The 23514-nt window shown below is 36.3% G+C and overlaps 1 protein-coding gene across 4 annotated transcripts in view; it reads right to left on the reverse strand.

The window, feature by feature from the left end:
* The window catches only part of PIBF1 (progesterone immunomodulatory binding factor 1), a 123236-nt gene that overhangs the window by 88380 nt on the left and 11342 nt on the right, over positions 1–23514 (reverse strand). For all 4 annotated transcript variants that reach the window (XM_072850089.1, XM_072850088.1, XM_072850091.1 and 1 more), the window contains exons 5-9: positions 23329–23448; positions 13713–13846; positions 11553–11661; positions 6918–7099; positions 2254–2379 (exon numbers count right to left, since the gene is read on the reverse strand). In XM_072850089.1, the coding sequence (XP_072706190.1) occupies positions 2254–2379; positions 6918–7099; positions 11553–11661; positions 13713–13846; positions 23329–23448 (671 nt within the window). The remainder of the gene's footprint in view (positions 1–2253; positions 2380–6917; positions 7100–11552; positions 11662–13712; positions 13847–23328; positions 23449–23514) is intronic.

A 23514-nucleotide genomic window follows, 5' to 3' on the forward strand; every position in this document is an offset into this window, starting at 1 on the left:
TAATTTTGTTAACAGCATTAAGATCAAGCATATTATCGCTCAGAGTAGGAGTGCGATGTTGTATCTGAAGACTAGAGTAACTGAAGTGGGATAAAAATTAAATGGTAGGAGATATACAGCGACTCGCTTAGACAATAAACTATTTTGCTTAACTGAATAGCTAATCAGTTGAAAATGCAATAGAAGGAAAAAGGGCACAAGTGAGGTACTACTCAACCAACAAGATGACAATCACAGATGTGATGTAACTTCTGCTGAAATATTTTCAACAGTGCTAGGAAACACACTAGCGATACTGCCCGTTTTCAGATAGCGTGATTGCAATTTTAAAAGAGGTGAAGCACCTATCTGATGGCTGCACATACAGGCCATATGGACCATCAGGTATTCAGCAAGCCTATCACACAAGTGAAAGCACCCTTCTAAAATGGGACAGAAATACTACCTACAGATTCATGAACAGGTATGGGGGAAAAAAAAGGCAGGATCAGGGGAGGGGAAGCAGAAGCACAACAGCGTCTATATTAGCTTTTGAAATAAAACTCTTAGCAACTGCCATTTATTGCACTCCAGTTCACATCCCTAAACTATTTCAGAGTACACAAATTGGATTCCAGTCGGATTGAACCAAGTCAGAAGATGTGCCCAGGGAGAGCATCTAACATGCTCAAAACTACTAAGTTGTGTTTGATCTATGGGAACAGACTACAGCTAATCCAAAGTCAAACCTCATGCAGACATTCACGTGCCCTGTGAATTCACTCATGTTTGCTAATGCAAACATAGCCAATGCTTACTACAACCAAACAAGTGAAACTGATCCTAAATAAATTAAGAATGAAAGCATCACCTTTCCATTGGTTCCCTGTCCCCCTGCCCCTCTTTTAGCTTCTTGAACTGACTCATCCAAGTATAAAGTAAGTGCCAAGAAATTCAAGGGAAAGATCAGGCCCACCAGGCTTGGCCAAGTGGTAAGGAGTGAGAGCAACTGAATATTAGATTAGCTTAGCTGTAATACCATTCCATGCTTTGAGCCTGAAGATGAAACCAGCATCTTAGCTTTATTTTCAGTCACAATCAGTATCTCATCACATCACACAACTTCACTGCAAACTGCTTTGCTCACAATTTGGGGTTCCATTTGTCTCGCCATTGAGCGACACCTTGGACTGGGAAGCACTGTCTTATGGTGGAAATTTTTAGTATTTTATAGAAAGAGCACATGCTAAAGATCCTTTTTGGCAAAATATGAAATCAAATCTAAGGGATTTACATTTCAGAAGTAATTATTTCAAAATGAGGAACAAAACTTCTGTAAATTGGTTCCAGATACAAATGAAATATCTTTCAGTAGCTTTCTCAATGATATACAGACCCTTGTCAAATCTCCACCAACAGTGGAGGTTTAAATTCATACTTTGTAATTCAAAATAGATTTGCATACAGGAAGTGGTGTGGATGTATATGTGTGTGTGTATATTTTACTCACACTTGCAAGACTACACAATGATGTAATTTTTTTTAATTAGAACCTTTCGGTTGACTGGAAGACAGACAGCAGGAGTCATGTTCTTTTTTCACTCTTCCAAGCAGTAACAAAACTACCTATTAGAGGAACAGATGCTGATGCCACAAATATCTTTTTACTACAGTCATTTCCTTCTCCACAAGACACTTTCAGGACATCTACAATGAAGTTAATGAATTATTAAGCGCTCCTCCCATTTTAAAGGAATAAAAGGGGCAAAAAACAAGCTCAAAAAGAAATCCAGTGCCAAAAGTCCAAATCTTTAGATCCTAAAGGCTTATGTATGTGCCTAACTCTGCATGTAATTCCATGCAATTCAACAAGATGACACACATACAAAATTCAATATGCAGGTCTTTGCAGGACTAGGCTCTTCTTCAAAAGAGGATTTTACAATTTTACACATTTTGTATTAACTAAGTAACACGATACATCTGCACAAACTTCAAACCACTAATGTTTATGTAGAACGTGAATTTTAATAATACTTTTCATTGACAATGTTGGATGCCCATCATTTAATAATAAATATAACACCATATATTTCCTGTACAAGTATCATTTCATTTTAGTTTTTACAAGACTCTCATCAGTTTTATAACTGAACTTAAATTCTCACATTTTGATCACCTCTCAAAGAGCCATTCAATTAGGATTATACCTAAGCCCAAAACAGTACCTGGTCATTTTTGCCCTAATTAGGTTATTGCCTGCATCTTATCTACCTGTTTTCACGTTCATACATCTCTTTTGAAGTGCTTCTTAGTTGCTCGATTTCTTGATTTGTTTTCAACCTTATTTGTTCCAACTCTTCATGCAGTCTCTTTTCATATTCTGTTTTATAGTGGTCTCTGTAAATAAACAAATACACAACATGGGAATTTAAAACTAATTGCACTGGCCAAAATATCAAAACTTCAGGTACAGCTGTACAAGTACAGCAGAGCACTTCTTGATTTTACATTTTATTTTAATTCTTACTCATTTTCCTCCCAAATTGCTTGAAATACATATTAGCCTATGTTGTTATGCAAACTGAGTGAAAATTAATCAGGAATAAATAATATTTAATTGAAAATAAATAAAAGCTTTCTGCATACTATTTCAGTTTTTTAAAAAGTAATTTGACATTGATTAATCACGCACCATTATGCTTAACATTCTTCCAGAAATTCTTTGCCAGCCTCTACATGAGTGTTCATATTAATTAACCACTTAAAAAAAAAAAAAGATAATTCCTCACTTTCCAAAGTTTTCTAGCTTCTTCATCACTGGGTAAGGGTAGATTAAGTTGCTAACTTACAATACTGCCATGCTACTTACAAGAATTTGTTGTGTACTATTTGCACCTCATATGAGGAAAAAACACCACAAGAAACATTGAAGATTACATGCTGTGGAGATTTGCGAACTCAAAAAAACCCCAAGACTTAGGAATTTATCCTGTCAGTGTGACATATAAATTAATTAAAATACATACACAAGTTTTTAAGCAGCAGATATCAGAAGATTCCAGGATAAAAGAATTTCATTTCAGAGTAATATTGACATCTTTTTGTAACTTTGGAAGCCCATAACAGATTGTAGGGAATCCCATAAAGAATTTCTCCTACAAAACTACAAGAAGGCTTATGTTGTAAGTACTTAACAGCTAAGGAATGTTAAAATTTTATAGCATCTAGTTAATGTTCAAGAATAATCAACAGCAGTGAAGCAACTGGTAGAAACTACAGGTTTGGAAATAAAAGCATGTTTATGAAGAAATGTGCATTTACAACTGTAAAAGGTGTTAGATTTCTTAAGACTTCCAATTGTGTGATAGCCCATAATTTTTAGAAGTCAGTACTTGAGCTGGCCAAAAACTCCTTCACATTAACTAAAAGCCCAAAATATTTAAGTGTCAGAATGCTTGCTGTCCAGGTTTTCCTGTTTAGTTTTTATTGAAACACTGAATTTCAGTTGACCTTTCACGGTAAAAGCAAATTTATTTCTTCTCCCTCCTCAAGTGCGCCACACTACAGCAAAATACTTTATGAAGATCTTTGATACAATGAAGAAGTTTATAATAATTAAAAAAAACAAACAAAACCCCCCCCCAAAATACACTGTATCAGAATGTAAGGTCCCCATTAGAAACTTTGTGTTCTATATGGCTCAATATGTAGGGAAAAAACAACAATAAAGAATGCTGAAGATCAGGATTTCAGGATACAATTCTTATGCGCGGAATCAATGAGCATTATCATTTTCTTCGTACTGAGACAATTTGCTGTTACCATTACTACTTGCCAAAAATAAGTTTCTGTCATTGCAGAAATTACACCTTCCTTCCCATGGCAAGACTGCTAAAAGTCAGGAAGGTTCACTGAAAAAGTTAGAAGAATCTGGAAAAATCTTGAACACCCACAGTGATGTCACCAGAATACAGTTCAAAGCCACACTCATCTTTATGATGACTAAAATAAACAAGTGGTATAGTATAGGGCATATTCAGAGTATATAGCTTGACTGCCTTGCCAATGCCTTTTAATAAACACAGAATTGCTGCTGAAGCAAAGGACCATCATTTGCAATTTTTATTCCTGACCTGCTGTTACAGTCTTTTGCTTGAGCAGTAATTAAAAATGTTTTTGCCTTATTGAGTTATTTTGCCTTCTTCAGGCTGCAGGCTTTAATGAGCTTTTTTCCAAGCCTATTATTTATAAGGCTTTATACTGCAAATAAACTAAATGTGATCTGAGCATCTCAATGCAACTATGGATTGTGTTTTAAGATTAAACATATAAAGGGAAATCTTTTGAGTTGGTCTGTGCTTACACATAGATTGCCAAGAACTGCAGCTATGAGCTGCTGCCATTCATCTTGCCACTATCTCAACCTATTTTGAAGTGTGACTTTTTAAAAATTTGGCAGGTTAATCCCTCAGTTTCCTAAAGTCTGTAATTTTCTAACTACAGTACCCCAATGCCAGCAGTTCTGATGGTGACCAGAAGGTGAATTATTCTTTATTCCTAAAAATAGATACTTGGGTTTGATTTCATCATCTTCATTCCTGAACTACAGCAACCAAAAGAGATCCAGATGTGAAGCGAGCATTAAAAAGCCTCAAATTCTTCAAAAGGTAGCAAATAGAAACTTATTACCCAAACTGATGCGGCCTCCAGGTAGCACGGAGGACTGTAGAATGTCCATTAGTTGGTACAGTTTTATCCTGTTCCACTTTTGTACCTCTCTAATTTATCTAACAAATAAATAGGATTCTATAGAGTTCTCTATAAGAAACCTAATACTGTAGATATTTGACCTGAGAGATGGATGGTTTAAATTGCTGAATAGACAGGAATCCCCACTATGGGACGCAGTCTCAGAAGATGCATACACAGCGTGTATATGTGCATGGGAAAATGTAAAGGGATAGCTTCTGCAGTATTGCAGATCACATGCAGGTTTTAAAGCACTTTACAAAAGGATACTATTACATTTTACAAAAGAAATCTTACATTAACATTTTTACATTTTACATTACATTTTTACATTATGAAATGACTTATTCAAAGGTCAGCAGCGGAACCTTGAATACAACCTAGGCTGCCCAAGCTGCAGTGCAGTCCTACACATGCTGCTCAATACACTACACTGTCTTCTCTGCTATGCTATATTGTCCCTGCAAAAGACAGTAACAGTCTCTGGAGTTAGTTAATACTCATTAGTTAATACCTGTCCTATGAAAATTAGCATCATGAAGAGAGTCACCGATACCAATGAAGTCGAGAGAGATTTGGTAACAGTACAGAATCCCAATGACAGTATCAAGATCTCTAAAGGCAAACTAAGAGTCACAGAATTTCTCTTTAGTTGGTATCAAAATGCAAGAGACAGAGACCTCTGATATTCTAGAGGACAGTGAAGCAGGCTTGCACAGTATCTCAAACTGTGGTAGAGATATATGTCTCTTTCTATTTATGTCTCTTTCTAGGTTCCTCAAATGGAGACAGATCTGTACAGGTGCCTCTACATCATTATTACAGGGTAAGGAGTTCACAGTGGTTTTCTAGAAATAGAAATCTAGCTACAAGAGTCACTGCTTACAAGCACATTTCTAGAGGAAGACTGCTCAGACCTGCATGATTTTTTAAACACCATTTAAAAGCAAGTCTTAAAAATGTATTTAAAATGCAGAAGTTCCAGGTGAACATAGTTCTGAGATATACATATGTAAAACAAATTAAAAAAAGATTAAGTGACTGCATTGAAAGGAAAAATAGAGTATTAAAACCACTTCTGATAAGCAATATGGGCTGGAATAGATTATAATTTCCGTAGAGTGCTGTTCTATTTCCATTTAGATAACAATTTGTCTTTTAGTTGCATTACAGGAGAGTCATATTAGCAGACTTCATCTTAGTTATACAAGGACACAAGATTTATAGAAGCTGTTTGCAGTTCCATCTTGATTCAAACAGAAGGAAACAGCTGAAGAGAAGCTGAACCTACTTCATACTCTAAGCTCATTCATTCAACCCACAGGTGTTTTTTTAAGGACAATACTAACCAAAAAAATGGTTTTATGTGCGTTACTGAAGTACATACAGGCAAATATTTGATGTAATTTTGGGATATATATTGAAATGGTATTTTTTGGCATCTAGATGTAGGGAAATAACATGAACTGGATAACCTTGAATTCTGAATAAGAAAAATCTATATGTGGTTTGAAATTTTGTAGTGTAACAAGACATGTAGCTGAATAGCGTAGTGTTTCTTGTTCAACATCCCATACATACATACATCTATACCAATTCAAATAGCATAAGGATTTGACACTATTTACCATTGTGGCTAGCATAAAATGATCAATTTATTTCTCAAGGCTGCATTTAGGGAATCTGTATTTGAACTTGAGAGATGAAAGACTGATAGCTCTAATAGCTGATATGAAATATACTATGTCCTATTTTAAACATTTGTGAAAATTAAATATATTTTATTCTGCAATAATAATTTAGATTCTCTTTCAGATACTCCTGTTTTTAATAAAGGTCATGGAGGGTGAGGAGATATGCAACATATGCACTTCAAAGACTTTTTCTCTCTTTTGTAATTAATTACAGTTACCTCCGTAAATTTCTATATACACGTAAGAGAATAGTTGCCATAAACTTTCAATACTGACATCGTCACTGCTATGGTCTTATATCAAAGAGTTAAAAAAAAGTTTCCTTATACACATTAAGACCCAACAGAAGTGTTCTGTTTCTAGTTACACAAATATGGACTAGCTTTCTGAAAGTTAATTTTTTTTTTTTAATAAAATAGGATTTGTGCAAGAAACAAGGGAAAACAGCTAAATAACTTGTCTACTGATAGAAGTGAACACACAATAAGTTACCTGGATGCAACATATTTTTCATACATTTCTTCCCTAGCTTTTTTGGCATCCTCTAGCTGAATCTGAAGTCTTTCAAGACGATCTTCTTCATGTGCACAGCGAACACTAAGCTCCATGTTCTGGCGATTAAGATAATCTTTATCTTTTTGCAACAAGTTGAGGGATTGTTGTATGGTTGCCAGCTATAAAAGGCATTAAAAAGAACACTTTAACATGAACTTCAAGATAAGTATTTAACCTATGTACACATATTTGCAATTTCATTTTAACTCTCTTCTGTGAAATCACCTGAACCAAACAACTCTACTTACACTTACGTTTAATGTAAGTTGGTGAAGCTTTATGCTGAAAAAAAGACTAATAAAATTATAATTTTATGACTTTTCATTATTTTTTTCTGGTAGCTGGCACCTGAAAAAGAGGTAAAGTGCCTCTTAATCTACCTCAGTATCTAAACAGTACTGAAGTATTAAATAGTGATAGTACTGAACAGTACTACATCAGAAATACTGATGTTGAGTCTTGGTGCCAACCTGTCATCATACTGGCTACAACATTCTCAAACAGAAGTGAAAAGCTTAAGGGCACCATAGTGATTATTGCTCCATAAAGAAATGGTAAAACTGTTAGTTCTGGGGCTGAAGTATACTCATGATTGTCATGGACAAAGTAACGTTCCAGGCTAGGACCAAGGGCAAAGAGGGTTATGCGTGCCTTGTTTTGACTTTCATTTAGCATGGTGTTGCTACAGAAGGCTGAACTGATGCTAAAGTAGAAACATGAATATCTTGTGAGTCTCTGTAACAGCCTTCCCAATCACCAGATCAGTCATCTTTACTACTCCAAGAAGAAAGTGGCACGGGAGAAAGTAGTCTCCATCTATTTGAGGTGAACGTTGTCAGAGAACAGCCACAGAGCATAATGGCACTGGTGCAGAGTGGCCTAACTCCTTACTCATGACAGTAAAACGCAGTTTTATCACCTTAAATAACTTTGCTGTTTAAGCTCCTGAGGATGTCACATGCCAAGTTCAAAGAATGATAAATTAATAATTTATCAGAAATACGTCCCCCAAAGCTATAAAGACGTCATGTACACATTTTAGATAGAATTCACCCTTCCCGAGTTATAAAACGACTAAAGGTTATTGAAAGGAGATACTCGAGTCAAAGGCATGGAGCAACTAGTTAAACAGCTGAAAATTCATACCAAAAAAAAAAAAAAAAGAAGCTCTTAGAGGCATGATTCTCTCCATCTGCCCACTCGCTGAGCACCACAGAGGGTGATGTATAAACGCCTGTCCTACGCTTCGTTTTATTTAAGGAAAAAACACAAAATGTCCCCTCTCTCCAAGTAACAGGTTATATGTATATCCACAGTGAACACAGACATCGTGGATTACTACATGAAGAAAGAAATCTAGGAGTTACTACCCCTCCAACTCCTCCCCTGGAACAAATACTGTGTAAACACTTACAATTGTATGCTCTTCCGATCCAGAACTTGTGATACTATATCAGCATACACAAAAACCACCACAGACCTTCCAGGAGATTCAAGTAATCACACAGTTTGAAGCTGTATTTTAATTTAAAGTAGTGCTACTTTTATACCCTCTCAGACTAATTTAGTATAAAGTTAATGAAAAAAATCCATTGTTGCTGCTACACTGTAGTACTTGATGCATACATATAAACTTGATGTACATGACAATACTTTTTTGGCCATCGTTATATGCTGAGAACAAACATGCATTTTGATGTCCTCTTATGATGCTAGAACACTGATGAATAAACAGCCTAACAAAGCTTTCAGACTGATATAAAAGAGGAGAATATAAGAGATATTTTCTAATAGAAATTCAGTTTCTTCCCTAGTGCTTCAGAGTATCCCTATGGCTGCCTGTAAAATTAGGCAGAGGAGTACGATCATTAAAGTGGTAGTTATAGCCACTATTTTATCTGTAACATTGTTATAGAGAGACACTAAGGAACACAATCTCCCCTGAATTCTCTCAGGCATAACTGGTCTCATTTACTCAGCTGCCAAAGTGTTAACACACAAAGATCCTCCATTTGATTCTTGCCTGGACCAGTACAGAAGTCAAGAACAACCTTCTCGTGCAGTGCCCCTTTCATATCATGTTAAAAAATAAATTCACAAATGAATTCAGAACAACCAATCAATTGTTTCTCTATTCCCTGGTGTTTCCTAGAAAGATTTCTATACAGAAACACAGCTTAAAAAATAGTCTTATTTTTGCATTGAAGTTGCACTGAGCTACAAACCATCTGATAATTAGTCAATGATGATAGAAACTTTTTCAGTTTATTTCTCGAGATTCAGTAAAAGCCTCTTCTCCCTCCCGAAAAAGCTGTTGCAAAGTTACACCTACATCCAATGAAAGGAAAAATCCCTTAGGGATTCCAGTAGTTTTGGATGATTCTATTGTAACTCGCTTACTTAAGGTGAATAATTAATCCTGAAGGTTCAGTGAAGCAATCCTCCCTATGAACAATTTAGATGCAGAAATAGTGAAAATGGATACTGGGTAATGGAAGCTTGTACTGACATAAACCATCAAAAGTCCTATAGATCAAGGCAGTGGACTTGGGAACATTCTCTACATACATTTCTCTGAGTCCCTTGACCCAAAAGTTATCATACACGCTCAGTAAGGGAGCCATCACTGAAAACAATTCGTAACTCTTGGATGAATGAATTAATGAACAGAGAAGCAGCAAGGGACATTCCTCTTGACCTGACAGGCCTCTGGCTCTTGTAATGTCTTTGGAACAGCAGAAACACATTCCCCTGTAAAATCCTAGTGCTACCAGAATGGCAATGACTGAGATCTGAGTGAAGTGACTGACCTAACTGAATCGGAACTCAGTGGAACCCTAACAAAGATGAGAACCCCTCTGTGCCTGAAGAGGCATTTATTCATTTTCCCAGCAGAAAGACTTTCAAAGACTAATGGAGACACATTAGAGAAAAACAGTCCCTCAATCCTAGTAGATAGTCCTGCCCAGAAGGGAAGCAGCACTGGAATTCCTCTTGTCAATAGGCAGTATCATAGAAAGAAGAGGTCCAGAATAGCAGCCTCTCTATTCCTAACACAGAACTAACTTCTGTAAAGGCAAAGTGAAGGAAACTTCGGGCAACTGAACCATTATTTTACTAGAGTCACAAAGAAGAAAAACTATGCATTCTATTGATGTCTAGAAAAAACATACACAGCAAAACATAAGCCATGCAGTAGCTCTGCCCTACTGGCACTATTGGTCAGAAAGGGTTGTAACTTTATTACAACTAGTTCTGCGCCTTTTGAGGGACAAAGCATACTCACAGCATTCAGCCTTCACTGGTAAATTTTGCCCTTGGGCCTCCCAGGTTCCTGAGCTTATTGGCAGAGTTTGGAAGACTGAAGCAAAGGGAGACTAAGCTAGAGACCTAGGAAAACAGCATGTGCATAATGCCTAGGGAAAAATGGAAAGCACTTGACCAATGTTGAGGGAGACAGCCAACATTGCTGTGTGGCTGGCCAGCTGTTTGAAAGATCATAGCAAGTGAGCAAGGCTTCTGATGACCAGAATCCACCTCCAAAGAGGAGGACCCAGGGAACTGTAGGCTGGTAAATCTGATCTCAGTCCCTGCAAAGATTATGAAGCAAATCCTCCTGGAAGCCATATCCATGCATATGGAGGAAAAGGTGACTGGAAACAACTAGCATGGATTTACCAAGGCCAAACTGTGCCTAGCAAACCTGACAAGACAGTTGGCTCTACGGATGGGGAGACAGCTGTCCATGTCATTTACCTGGACTTTTGCACGGCTTTCTGCCATCTCCCATACATCTCTACTGGAAAACTGGCAAAATATGGATTGGATAGGCAAATATTAGTTGAACAAACTAAACACGAGCTAGAAGTGTGTCCTGACAGCAAAGGCGGCCAAGTGCCCACTACGCTGTATTAGCAAAAATGCAGACAATAGGTTGAAGAAAATTATTATTATTATTATCATCCTGTGTTCAGTACTTGTGAGACTGTATTTGTTGTGCCATGTCCCATTCTGAGCTCCCCATAAAGACATACATTAACATACTGGAGCAAGACCAGACGAGCTCTACCAAGATGGTCATGGACTACAGCACATGATGTACAAGGGGTTGAGAGAAATGGAGGGGTTTTTTCAGCCTTCAGAAGAGAAATCTGGATGGGGAAAGTCTTGTTATCTTCACCTATCCAGTTGGAATGCATAGAAAGAGCCAGACTCTTGGTGGTGCACAGTGACAGGACAAGAGGCAACAGAAAAAAGCTGCAACAACTCTGATTAGATTTCACAAAAACTTTTTCACAAAGAGGGCGGACAAACATTGGAACAGTTTGTCCAGAAAGGCTGTAGAATCTCCATCCCTGGAGATATTCAAAACTTGACAAAGCTCTAAGCAACCTGACCTAAGTTGGCTCTGCACTGCATGGGAGGGTTGGACCAGCTGGACTTCTGAGGACCATTCTAATCTAAATTATTCCATAATCCTACAGGTGGTCCTGACAGATTTCATTAGACAAAAAAATCAAATTCCTGAGGTGAAGAAACAGACAATTACTGAAATAAGAACCTTATGTTTACCTCTTTTGATAAATCATTTCTTTCTTTAGCTTGTGCTTTGTGTGACACCTCTAATATTTCATATTTTCTTCTGAGTTCTGACAATTCATGTTCAAATACATCACGTTCACTGTTAAAATAAAGTGAAACTATTAGACACAAAGTGTAACGAACAAGATTCCTGTGCATTTGAAATTTCTCAGCTTTCTTTCAGCTCATGACACTGACTTTTTCCAACCAGTCACTCATAGGGCAATTAGTGATAGTCTTACCTTTTTTAGTTATTAACACCTGCAACAGTATCTTATTAGATGAAAGGATTTTCTTCATTTTTAAGTATTTAAAAAATAATCCTAAATTATAATACAATAATCCTGAATTCCTAATCCTAAATTATTTCATCCTCCTCTGATTACTCTTCTTCAGTGTAACTTTGGGCTATACATTTCTCCTCTTAGCAATAAACCGCAAGTACCCTTGTCCATCCTTTTAGTTTTATCAAGCTTTTGATGCTATTGTCCAGGACATTCTCTTGAATCTTTTGCAGACATTGAACCTGGATGAAAAACTAAAGCAATTTCATTCCCATCTTCCTAATCAAACACAAAGCAATGTATACTTGTTCTCAGTTGCTACTCTCCCTTGTATACAGTCCCTTGATACCAGAGGGGGTTGTACTACTCTTCTCATGTTTAGTATATACATGACACAGCTGCAAAAGGTATGTTGGTATCCTGAATAAGTGTGCTTTCCATATGCACAAAGAAGCAGCTCTATGTCTCCACTCTATCTGGCCCTGTCAGAACAGTGAAATGAATGAGCCAGTACGAGCTTGCAGTATGGAAAAAAGCTAACCAGTTTTATATTAAGCATAGCATAGCTTTTAAATTGAGATAACTTGTAGTACACCAGAACTAGAAGATTTGATATAGCATTTTTAAAGGCAGAAACAAGCCTGGAAGTGATTAACTCCTGCAATGCTCCCAAATATCCTCATGCAGTCATGCCAACAGTGCTCTCCCCTCCCCTTCATCTGTGCCTACCCAGATGAATACAGCCTACTCTCTCAAATATAGTTTTGGCACGTTCATTCATGCCTTTTTCAACTCAAGACTATTTTAAATGTACACTCTTAAACACTGGGGCCATTCACATGAAAGTTATTACAATCCACTTATTAAGATGCAGTTGCACATGGGAAGCAAACCATAGCATCAAACCATCCTATTTGTAACAAGCGTCCAGGTAGATTCCAAGGTTGTTTTAGTACATATAGCTGTGAACAGTTATTCAGAAGACAGACCTCCTTCAAATGACTTAGTGGCAAAGTCATTTGCGTCAGTAACTGTGCCTGAGTCCTTTCAGTATGAACAACTGAGGAGCTGACAGGGTGTTTTCTATTCATAATCCCTATTTTTTTAATCCGTTCCCCAACAAATGTGCCAAAGGCTAGATTTCTTGTACTTGCAAGCACACTGAAAAAGCCATTTTGGAGCTGGACTGTGAAGTATACACCTATGAGTGTATTTATAAGGAGTCCATTTTCACTATTTTGCAATTGTTATTTACGAGACTGGCATTCAAAGCATAGGCTAGAACGCCAAAATCTATATTTTAAAAGTGAAAAGAGACACTGGAGCTTCCTGCAGTTAAACCAATTCACTAGGTAATCCTAAGATTCTCTGACAAGGAGTTCTCGTAACAGCCCTTTCAAATTTATGGTTACAAGGATGTTTTAAGTTGTTAAATATTAATTCCCAAGGTCCTACCCTCTTAATTCACTGTGTAGGCACCACACAGTAGAGTACTGGCCTTTTATTGGATCATTGCTTTTAAACTGGGAAAAAAAAAAAAAGAGTACTTGTTCTAAGATGCTTGGCATCAACAGCTCCCACTTCTTCAGTTGCAATGAGACTGGTAGGCTCTTCTAAAAACACAGTAAATCCCTGAATATAAACTTTTAGGAAGATAATTTGATGCATCAGATTTCAAAATGTTGTTCATCTTACGACTGCAATATACTACAGGAGATAATCGAACTGTTAGTGGACTGAGGTAAGGAAAAATATCTGTGGTATGTATAAGCCAAAAATCAAATTAAAAACTCTGGCCAATAAGGGTTGAAGTTTATCTATTAACATTTGTATGTTAGTAGAACACTTGAACTATAGAGATACCTACCATTTTACTTTATCATAGTTCTCTTGCCTGTAATCACCTTGCTGAATCATCTGCTTGGTATCAGCCAGTTCCAGTGTTAAACGCTGGCATCTAACCTCAAGCTCTGACCGATTCCTCCTCTCGTCTTCATAGCTCTAGAAGGTAAGACATTTTGAAATGATCACAGCTACAATGATATTTACTTAAAGCAATCACCGACTAAGTTTTGTGAAGACCTCTTATGAATATTCAAGTGGTAGTATTTTCATTTGTCTCAGTATTTGGAAATCTAGCATACACCACAAAGTAACCAGCTATACTGATACTCAACTTATTTTTATCTTATTCTAAATAGTTGATTGATGTACCTATTTTTTTTTCTAACGCATTTGTTCATTAGCACAACTTCAAAGACCAGTAACCCTCACATATACAGCCGGTGGTCTACAAACCTATAGTAGGAGCACAAAAGTCACACCACCCTTACAACATTTTCAAACAAGTTTCTTTGTGATGATACTTGCTGGTCCATTTGAAAAAAAGAAAGAGAACTGATCGTTCAGAAAGTTTGGGAAATTCTGTCATTATATGAAAAATTTCAGCCAGTTACTCCCAAATTGTATCTGGTAACTTATGTTTGCTGAAGCATATCATCCAAAGCTTTGGTGGAGGAAGAAGAAAAAAAAAAAGAAAAAAGTTGAAAAGAAAAAAGTTGCTTATTTACTGGTCTATCAGTGTTAATTTCCATTCTCCCTTCTTTTTCCTCCTCGTGTACTTTGAGAGACTACTATAGGAACTAGAAAAAAGGGAACAGAGCAAGAGAACACACAGAAAGCATTTGTCTTTTAAAACACTGATTATTCCTTTTGAAGATAAACAAATATCCTAATCATCAATACTCTTCCATCCCACCCCCCATGGGAATAGCAGACTTTTGTACCTTAATCCACAATCTAGACTTCATTTCTCAGATTTTTCTACAAAGTAGATATTTATTTTCACAAAGCTTACCTTACTTGCTCGTCCTAAACGCTGTACTACTTAGTAATTTCTTCACAAAACCAACTAAAAAAAATAATGCTCATCCACCTGTACTAGGGAAATCTGATGGACAGCAAAAAGAGTTGCTTGCTAAAAGTTTAAGAATAGCCCCTGGGCATCTAGATTTTTTCCATATTCTGTTTCTCAGAATACTGCTGAGTTCTGTTCTTTTCTGCTATGGTTGATACATGGCAGGCTCAATAATGAATGCTTGATAAACAATTACTTCATCTGGTTATACCAAATGGACATCACAATATTATTCACTGAAGGTGAATACAAAACCAAATGACTGCCTTAAGATGTGATTACTGAATCAACCATTTAGCCACTGCAAATTAAATTTATTTTGCAGTGCGGGACATTGTATAAGTGCATAATTTTTCCAAATCAGCTGAAAGCTATGTTTTATACAGTTATAAGAGAGGATAGTAATTGTGTCTAGCTAGTTTTTAATAGACAAGAAAAGTTTAGGACAACAGCATATATGGAGTGGAAGACTCCTAAATACAGCTTCCTAGGAGGAATGAACACAAGGATAATACTCTAGGATAGGGATGGAAAGACACAAAGAACACTCTGACCAAATTCACAGGCACCATTAAGTGAAACACTGACAGAATGCCTTCTTGGAAAAAAAAACAAAACAAAAACCAACAACAACAACAAACAAACCACACCTAAATGCTTGTAAGACACTACAAAAAAGCTCTCTGAGCTATTAAACATACTGTAACTATTCTCTTGATATAAAATGAAAATTTCTTATTTATTTCACAAATCTAGTAATTTTCACTTGCTCTAAAATCACATTACATCACAATCACATAATCACAATGCTGAGAAAGCTTTCACGAGGATTTTGGACAGCGTATCATTAAGAACATGTCATCAAAACACACAATTGTTATTCATCCTAAAAATAAGCCATATATACCAGTATGTTATGTTTACTCTAATTAATAGATATACATTAAACAAATTAACACTACAGAACACTTTCTTTTTAAATCAATTAACATGCCATCATTTATAAAGATGGCATTATCATAATGGTAAAGCCTCTGTCAGATGTTTTTAAAGGTGTTGTCTACAAGTTAGCTAGTTTCAAATATGTAACAGAGGTGCAAGTACCCTGTTATACAGTGCAAACATGACTCCTCTTGCAATAGGAAATGGTGGTAAGGGCACTTAACTTTTAAGTGGAAATTGAAAGATTAAGTTTGGATACAATCCCTCTGTGGATATCCTGTGCCATTCTGCTGCTAATACCATGCTGGAATTCATACGCCCTTCACAGAGTGGGCTATTGAAGTTCCTACAGTATTACACATTTAGCAGCTAGAGGACAACTATCAAAAGTATAAAATTAAATTGGTTAACCTCTGGACAAATTTGTCATAAACAGCTCTAAAGCACCCATTAACAGAACAGTTAAGTATCTATAAAATTAGTTCCTTCTAATACCCGAGACCTGAAGCAGGTTTTGAATTTTATTTAAAAATAAAAAAAAAATCAGTCATTAATGTCATGTTAATGTCATGATAATATGAAATATGGTAACTCCATGGAAGGGGAGGGAAGTTAAATTCTACTTTTGAAAACTGATACTACGACATTCCTAAAGTATCAAACTGTTAAACAGATAATTAAAGAAAGGGGGTTTGTTTTGTTTGTTTTTTAAAGATTTAATGTAATTCTTGAAAAAAATACTAATTCTACTGCATAGGTCACTGTTTTCCAACTACCTAATTTTTTAGGTGTCACAGTTGTACTTTAATCACAGGAAAAAATGTGACAAGGCAAGCTAATAAACAGTCTATAGGCCAACACACAAAAACCCCTATATGGTATGCATATCTCCAGGTAGCAGATACAAAAGCTTCTGGACTTCTATAGCAATATATCTTAAAGACATACAATCAAGCTGCCTGTGCTCAGGAAGAATAAGCCTTGCTTTGCATGTGATGAAGTTAATTTAGTTTATAACAATGTCCATATACCCTGAACTGAAAAAAGATCTCTGCAATGGAACAGCTTTATCTTTCAATTTATCTTCAAGAGATAGCTTGGAAGTCTTGATGAACAGCTTTGTCCTGCTGAAGCAAAAAGGGGGCTTTTAAAAGGATCAAGATACAGAGCACTTTCAAGGACATGAATGAGGCCCTGGAAATAACATCAATAAATAAAAATAACTTAAGTAAGTCCATAAACCCTAAAAAAATTAAAGGACAAACAGTACTTTCTCACATGGAACGTAATTGTCATGATCCTGCCAACAACGCATGGCTTTTCTTCAGCTTCTTACTAATTTTTGCTACTGCAGAGAGTAGCAACTCAGACAGATGAGGTGGTTAAAACAAACAAACCTGTCCTGTATGAGATGGGTAGGCAAACATTGCCTAAAGAAATTGTTAACAGAGCTGTCCAAGAGACCTAGTATTAACCAGCACAGGTGGTTTCTACAGAGCATGTGAAGCAGTCCCTACCAAGAAGCACTTCCATTTGGTTTACAAACACTGTCAACGGATGTTTCAAGCAAGAAGATTCTGAACTTGCCTGATCTGCACCATTTAAAACACAAACTGGTAGAGAAACTAAAGAGCTAATGACAGACCTCAGTTTTATGATATTAAGCTTCACTGTTATCCTCCATCTGGAATGAACAGCAGCTTATAGCAGTCACTGAAATGAACACCTATCTAAGTTTCAAGTACAAAAACTGGGTGACATACTTTTTGAACAAAGTTAGTGACACATAACACATAGTAGGGATTAGTTGATCTTTCAAAAAGCCTTTGGGGATAAGAAGATAAACAACAGAAATGCAGGGAAAAGATTAATCAGCCAATCAAGCAGAAGTAGCATGACTTCTTCACACTGTCTACAGATAAGCCTGTGGAAGAAAGTGATCCTGCTTTTAAAAAGAACTCCATCTTTGCAGTATCACTTACACAAGCCAGCACTTTCTGTTCATATCCTAAGGTACCTAAAGGCCCTAAGCAAATGTAAAGTCACTATACTACTGTGATGTGAAAACCAATTCCCTCAAGTTATTTGGATGAGGTGCTGCTACTTAGTAAAGATGACATGTTGCTTCTATCTGTTTACATAGTATAGTACGTATTCAAAAATTATTGGTCAATACGTTATTTATTTGAATACAACTGCCCAAATGTCAGGAAGAAGTTACACATAACTGGATAAAATATCTCTTCTGGTATGTTGATATGAAATTGGTAATCTGCCAAGGACTGTGGATGAGGCACTGTCTGCCACTAAAAATTATAAACAAAAAAGTTGAGCTACTTCCAAAATAGGGAAGCTCTGCAAGAAAGGTAAGAAATAAAAGCTTTGGCACAAGTGCCTCTATTGCAAAAGAAAGTGAGGGGAATAAAAAGTTCTTTCTCTCTGAATTTGAACTGACAAGAATCTTCAGTGAAATATTCTCAGGTGAAAAGGATCCTTGAGATCACTGCATTAGAGACTAGAATTAAGACATTTGGTCCTTCTGAACAACAACTAGCAGTCTATATAAGCCATAGCTATATATCAAAAGAGGTAGAAAGACATTGGATGAAAAGGGAACTTTCATAGACACGTAAGTTTTCTTGAGTCTTGGAAATGTTAAACTGCTGCCCCAAGCTAATAGTTATTGGTAGAATACTTTTTTTTGCACCTTTTTTTCCTGAACAAGATAAATATTAACAGTAATGGAGGAAAGAAGGCACATATCTCACCTAAGGCTGAGGCCTCATCTGTCCTTTCTAGAGAGAGACATGAAGACCAAGTAATCAAAGCACTGCTGGAAAGAATTGATGTCAGGGGGCTGGGGAAGGGTTCTAGAATGCAGTCTTTAATTACAGATGTGCAAATTTCAGAAAAAAATCTTAGGGAATGCAGTCCTCCTAGAGTGGTAACAGTAGGGTCAATTTTACAACGTTCAGATACATCTAATGCCAACTGACCCTTTGAGTGCAATAGCTTAGTTCATTCTCTGAAGACTATAGAAACATTTTTCCTCCAGCTGGGAAACATTATCACGGAGAAAATTGTTAGGTTTGTCTAGCAAAACCTGACAGCTACTAATCCCGATTCAGAGACGAGGTCTTAGAAGAGATCTTTGTCCTACATACATCCAGCTTTGTCTTTAGGCTAACCACAGCTTTTAGATAACTGTCATACTATAAATTTGATTGCAAGTCCTGAAGGCAACTTTACAGAGAAAAAATAACTACAGAAAGTAAGCCCTGATAAAACTGTATCAAGACCGAATTCCAGGAAAACATTGCCAAGAAACTCATAGCCAGAAGAAGAAAGCAATACTTGATCTTCTAGAGCTACAAAGAAAAGCAGAATTTCTTTCTCAGACTCTCTCCTAGCCCTGAGAGAAACACACAAGTAGTAAATTACACCTGTTTGAGGGAAGGTACTAACCACTTTGGAAGCAAACAACTCTGAAAATAGTACACTGATGTTCAGCATGGGAACACACACATCAGAAGGTGGTTTTGTTTCTGGGAAGCTCCTGGTAATACAACACAATACCTGGACTTTCTTCGCTATCTGTACCTCCAAAGGTGGTGGTGCCAACATTATTCGTACTTGAAGTACTGAGCACTGTAAAAGGACTGAAACAAGTCTGTACTATACATTTGGTAACAGATCAGTCAGCAATTAAATACAAGAACATGACTTTTACCAGTTCCACTGCCTCTCCTCAGTCTGTTGCTGCTGCACCTAGAATCAGAGGAACTGTACTGGTCTAAATCATAGATGCAACAATTGTGTACAGAGAACCATCAACTTAGTGGTAGTACTGCAGAACCACTTATACTGCCCACTTTAAAAAACAGAAAGTGGTGACAAAGGTCTTTTGACACTAGCTGTATTTATCAGATTATGTTCCAGTGCTAGAAATTAGTCTTCACACGTTGTTCTTTGCTACCAGTTGTCAGAAGCAGCTCCCTACCCTACTGGGTCTGTCTTACAGATTCAGCAGGCTTTGATTAAGTGCTAACTCACAGCAGCAACAGACAATCAACAAGAGAATTTTGTTACAAAGTTGTAGAGTTTTAGTGATCTTACTCCTCAGCATACTAAGAATTAAATGAGTGCTAAACAGAGGCTGATACACACTTAGGACCTCCTGCCCCTTCTGAACAAACAAAATATATTTTCATATAGCTAGAGTACAACTACAGGTGACAAACATTTGAAAGATTTCTTTTATGCCCTGAAGTCAGAAATAAAATTTTTTCTAATATGAATGAATTTCCTAGAGATAAAACACATGTGGATTTGTCAAGTCTTAGAAAATTAGTTTCTATAAGGCTACAATGACAACTCAATTTTTACAGAACCAAGCTTCCTAGCTGGTAGAGCTGGATGCTTATACACGCAGTTGGCTGAGAGGCCACAATCCCAGGCCACTGCACTCAATTTTGTGCCAGGCTAGATCTGTTGTGCCAACAATGAGTTTTGTTTGATTTTTTTTGGTGCCCTCTCCCTCCCCAACAACAACAAAAAAATATGGCAGCATGGAGCAAAGATTTAGTGGGTTTAAAGACCTGATTTTATATAACCGATAGCTGTATCGGCTCATCATAACAGCATGCAGAGAATAGAACTGTGCTGCTTTGCTTTCCCACAAAACAGTATATAAAGGCTCACGAACAGAGAAAACAAAATCATCTAAGTGTCTTACATTTACACTCTAAAACAAGAACAGTAAAATTAGAGCTCATTTCCTTTGACCAAACTAAGGGACTAAAGCCATCCTGTCACAAACTTACATAGCTGATGTTAGGCAACGGTTGTCTTATTTGATTAATTAATTTCACATCTAAATTTTCCTAGAGTTGGCTTAACACATTAGACAAGTTTGGATTTTCCTTTAAACTTTTTCAATTCTTTGTTGCCTAGATAGGCTTTCCTATGAGTCTATACCTAATTCTCTCATATTCCTCATGACTTTATTTCTGGGTGAATATCTACATGTATAAGACTTACTCAAACCTAGTTTATCAGCCATAAACAACCAGAAAAGCCAGCAAAATCCTCCTCCCCCAAGCCATTAGTAGTTAATAGAAAGTTTGGGGATAAGAATGTAATTTTAATTCCTTTCCATGTTCCACAAAGGAAAAAAAAACATGTTGAAACTCCTTAGGAAAAGCCTTAATTATTTGCAATAGTAGAAAAAAATGAATGCTTGTTGTAGGAAGTGGTTTATTCTCACAGAGAAGGAAAAAAACCAAACCAAAACAACAAAAACCCCCTGTATTTCAAACGTCTGTATTAGTAGCTTCCTAAAGAAGTTTTAAACCCAGATCGGACACTTTGTTGATAAACTATGTAGAGAACAGAAATATTGCAACTGTTGGAGAAAACTTAAAGATTAAGGAATATTAGATGGGAAACAAGAGGAAGATTTGAAGAGTGTAGGTTATTAAGTAACAGGCAAGGAACTTCAGCAACTATGTTTCATGTAGCTGGAAATAAAGAATGATTGGAATACCACAAAAACAGTAAAAGAAAAGTATAAGAGCTTAAGTAAGACTCTGAATGAAACTGTGGTTTATTTCATACTGATAAATTTCCTTGCAATGAAGCTTGACCTTACCAAAGGAGCTCAAATAAGCTACCCCAATGGTACACCTTGAAACCACTTTTTTGTAAACTGCAAGAGATGCTTAGGTATGTTAGCTTTAGTGTACTAAGTACCTTAGAGATTCTAAAGTACCCTCACGTATTGATGATGCTCCTCTTACCTTATTATTTGAAACAGCCTGAGGTACTTTGTTACAGTGACACTCATCAAATCACTAGGTCAAATCTGAACTTGCCAGAAGCAAAATACAGAGACTTTTAAGTCTCTCCATATGTAAAATATCTTGTATCAGGTCACATTTCATTAAATATCCAAAACACATCATCTCTATGCATAACAGATAGGGTGAAGACTTGGGTTTGAATTTTTTTTTTTTTTCTTTTTTACATATGGAAGAATTGTAGTAAGTGATTGTATCTGAAACCCGAGAACCCTAAGGAATAATTTTTAACAACTGTAAGCCTTTTTTTCTTGTGACATTTCAACATCTGGATCTCTTCCCTAATCTTTTTTTTTAAATGAGGTATTCATTCTCATTAATTGTCTCTCATTTTAAGCATGACTATGCAAACAGGGTATAAGCATCCAAAGAACCACCTCAATTCAACCCAGGCAACATTCTACTGCTTTCTCATCAGCATCAAAACAAAAGCACAGTAAACTTTAAACTTTGAGAAATGTATCAGTGGGAAAGGTGGATACTGCCACCATGTGGTATAAAAAGAACAAAATTAGAAGTTTCTATATTAAAGAAAGGTCAGTGTACCAAGAAAACTGTTTCTAGCACAACTTTAGTTATTGTTATCTACTATCCCGTTAAATTTTTCCTACAGCAAAAATTAGCACAGATGTCAGTCAAATCTCAGAAGGTTGAAATCCTCCTGTAGAATGTTATTAAATCAGAACACATTAAATGTGCAATGAAGGAAAATGTTCGTGTAAATCAAAGTTAACAGGATTAATTTTATCTCATTTATGACCAGAGATGATTACACAAAATAATGCTGAAGCCCATAAATGCACAAAATTTATTGACTACTTTTTCTAATTAAATCAAAAAGATAAATGAAAATAATAGGAATTTCACAAGATAATCCTTTATAATTAATATCACCTGATTATTCCATAAGTAAATTTTGAGGAAGAAAAAGGTGGTAACTAAAGAATAATTTCAGAAGTAGTAAAATGACAATGGCATTTAAGTCCCTGCTAGCCATGACTTGGATAAATATACTCTGGGTAGCTGAAATTGTCCTATCACAACTCCAGATTTATGTGGAACTCAGCTACAATACAAATCATCCTAGCTGTATACATACTAAGAATACTATAAATGTTCATAAATACCTTAAAAACTACATTCTCCTTATACTGTTTCAACTCTTTTACTCTTTGAAAATAAAAATTAAATATATTTAGATAATTTGTTTCTCTACTTCTGGCGTTTATACCTTACCTGAAATGAAATTATATTTTTCTTTAGTAGAGAAATAAATAGGAAAATTAAAATATAAAAAATTGAAAAGCATAACAGAGAAGATGCAACTCCAAAGGATTCTTTAAAAACACACATTTTTATATCATTAAAACAAAAGGTGAAGCAAATTACTACCAAGACATCAACATCTTGAAAATTAGACACTGAATCACCATTGTGTCTTCAACTACTGCTGGATGGATCTCCTGTCTCAGCTTCCCCGCCTCGAACCTTGCCTTCAGAAAGCACAACATAGCTGGTAAGAGCCTATCCTGAACGGTCTCATGAGCAAATCTTGCAGCATAGCCGTAACGTAAAATTAGCTGTTATGCAAGGACGTATATAGAACATTTCCCCTCTCCCTCCCTCCCTGCTCCCTTCTTCCCCCAGTGATTTTTAAACAGCGAAGAAGTTTTTATATCTTATACATAAATAATGATTTGGAGAATGAATTTTTCGCAATATATATTTACACAGTTTCTTAATTGAGATAACTAAGGTGCACAGACCTCTGTCAGACACTTCAGTTGGGATTTATACCCACTTAGTTCTTCTGTTAGGCTCTCCTTTTTCATCTGTAGATCACTTAGCTCTTTTCTTAAGGAACGGACTACTTCATAGAATCGGATCTAGAAGAAAAAGATATATATTCAAAATTGAAAATTGAGACTAGCAAAATTGTAATTGGAAAACTA

This window comes from Ciconia boyciana, chromosome 1 (assembly GCF_034638445.1).
Source record: "Ciconia boyciana chromosome 1, ASM3463844v1, whole genome shotgun sequence".
In the NCBI taxonomy this organism is placed as follows: Eukaryota; Metazoa; Chordata; class Aves; order Ciconiiformes; family Ciconiidae; genus Ciconia; species Ciconia boyciana.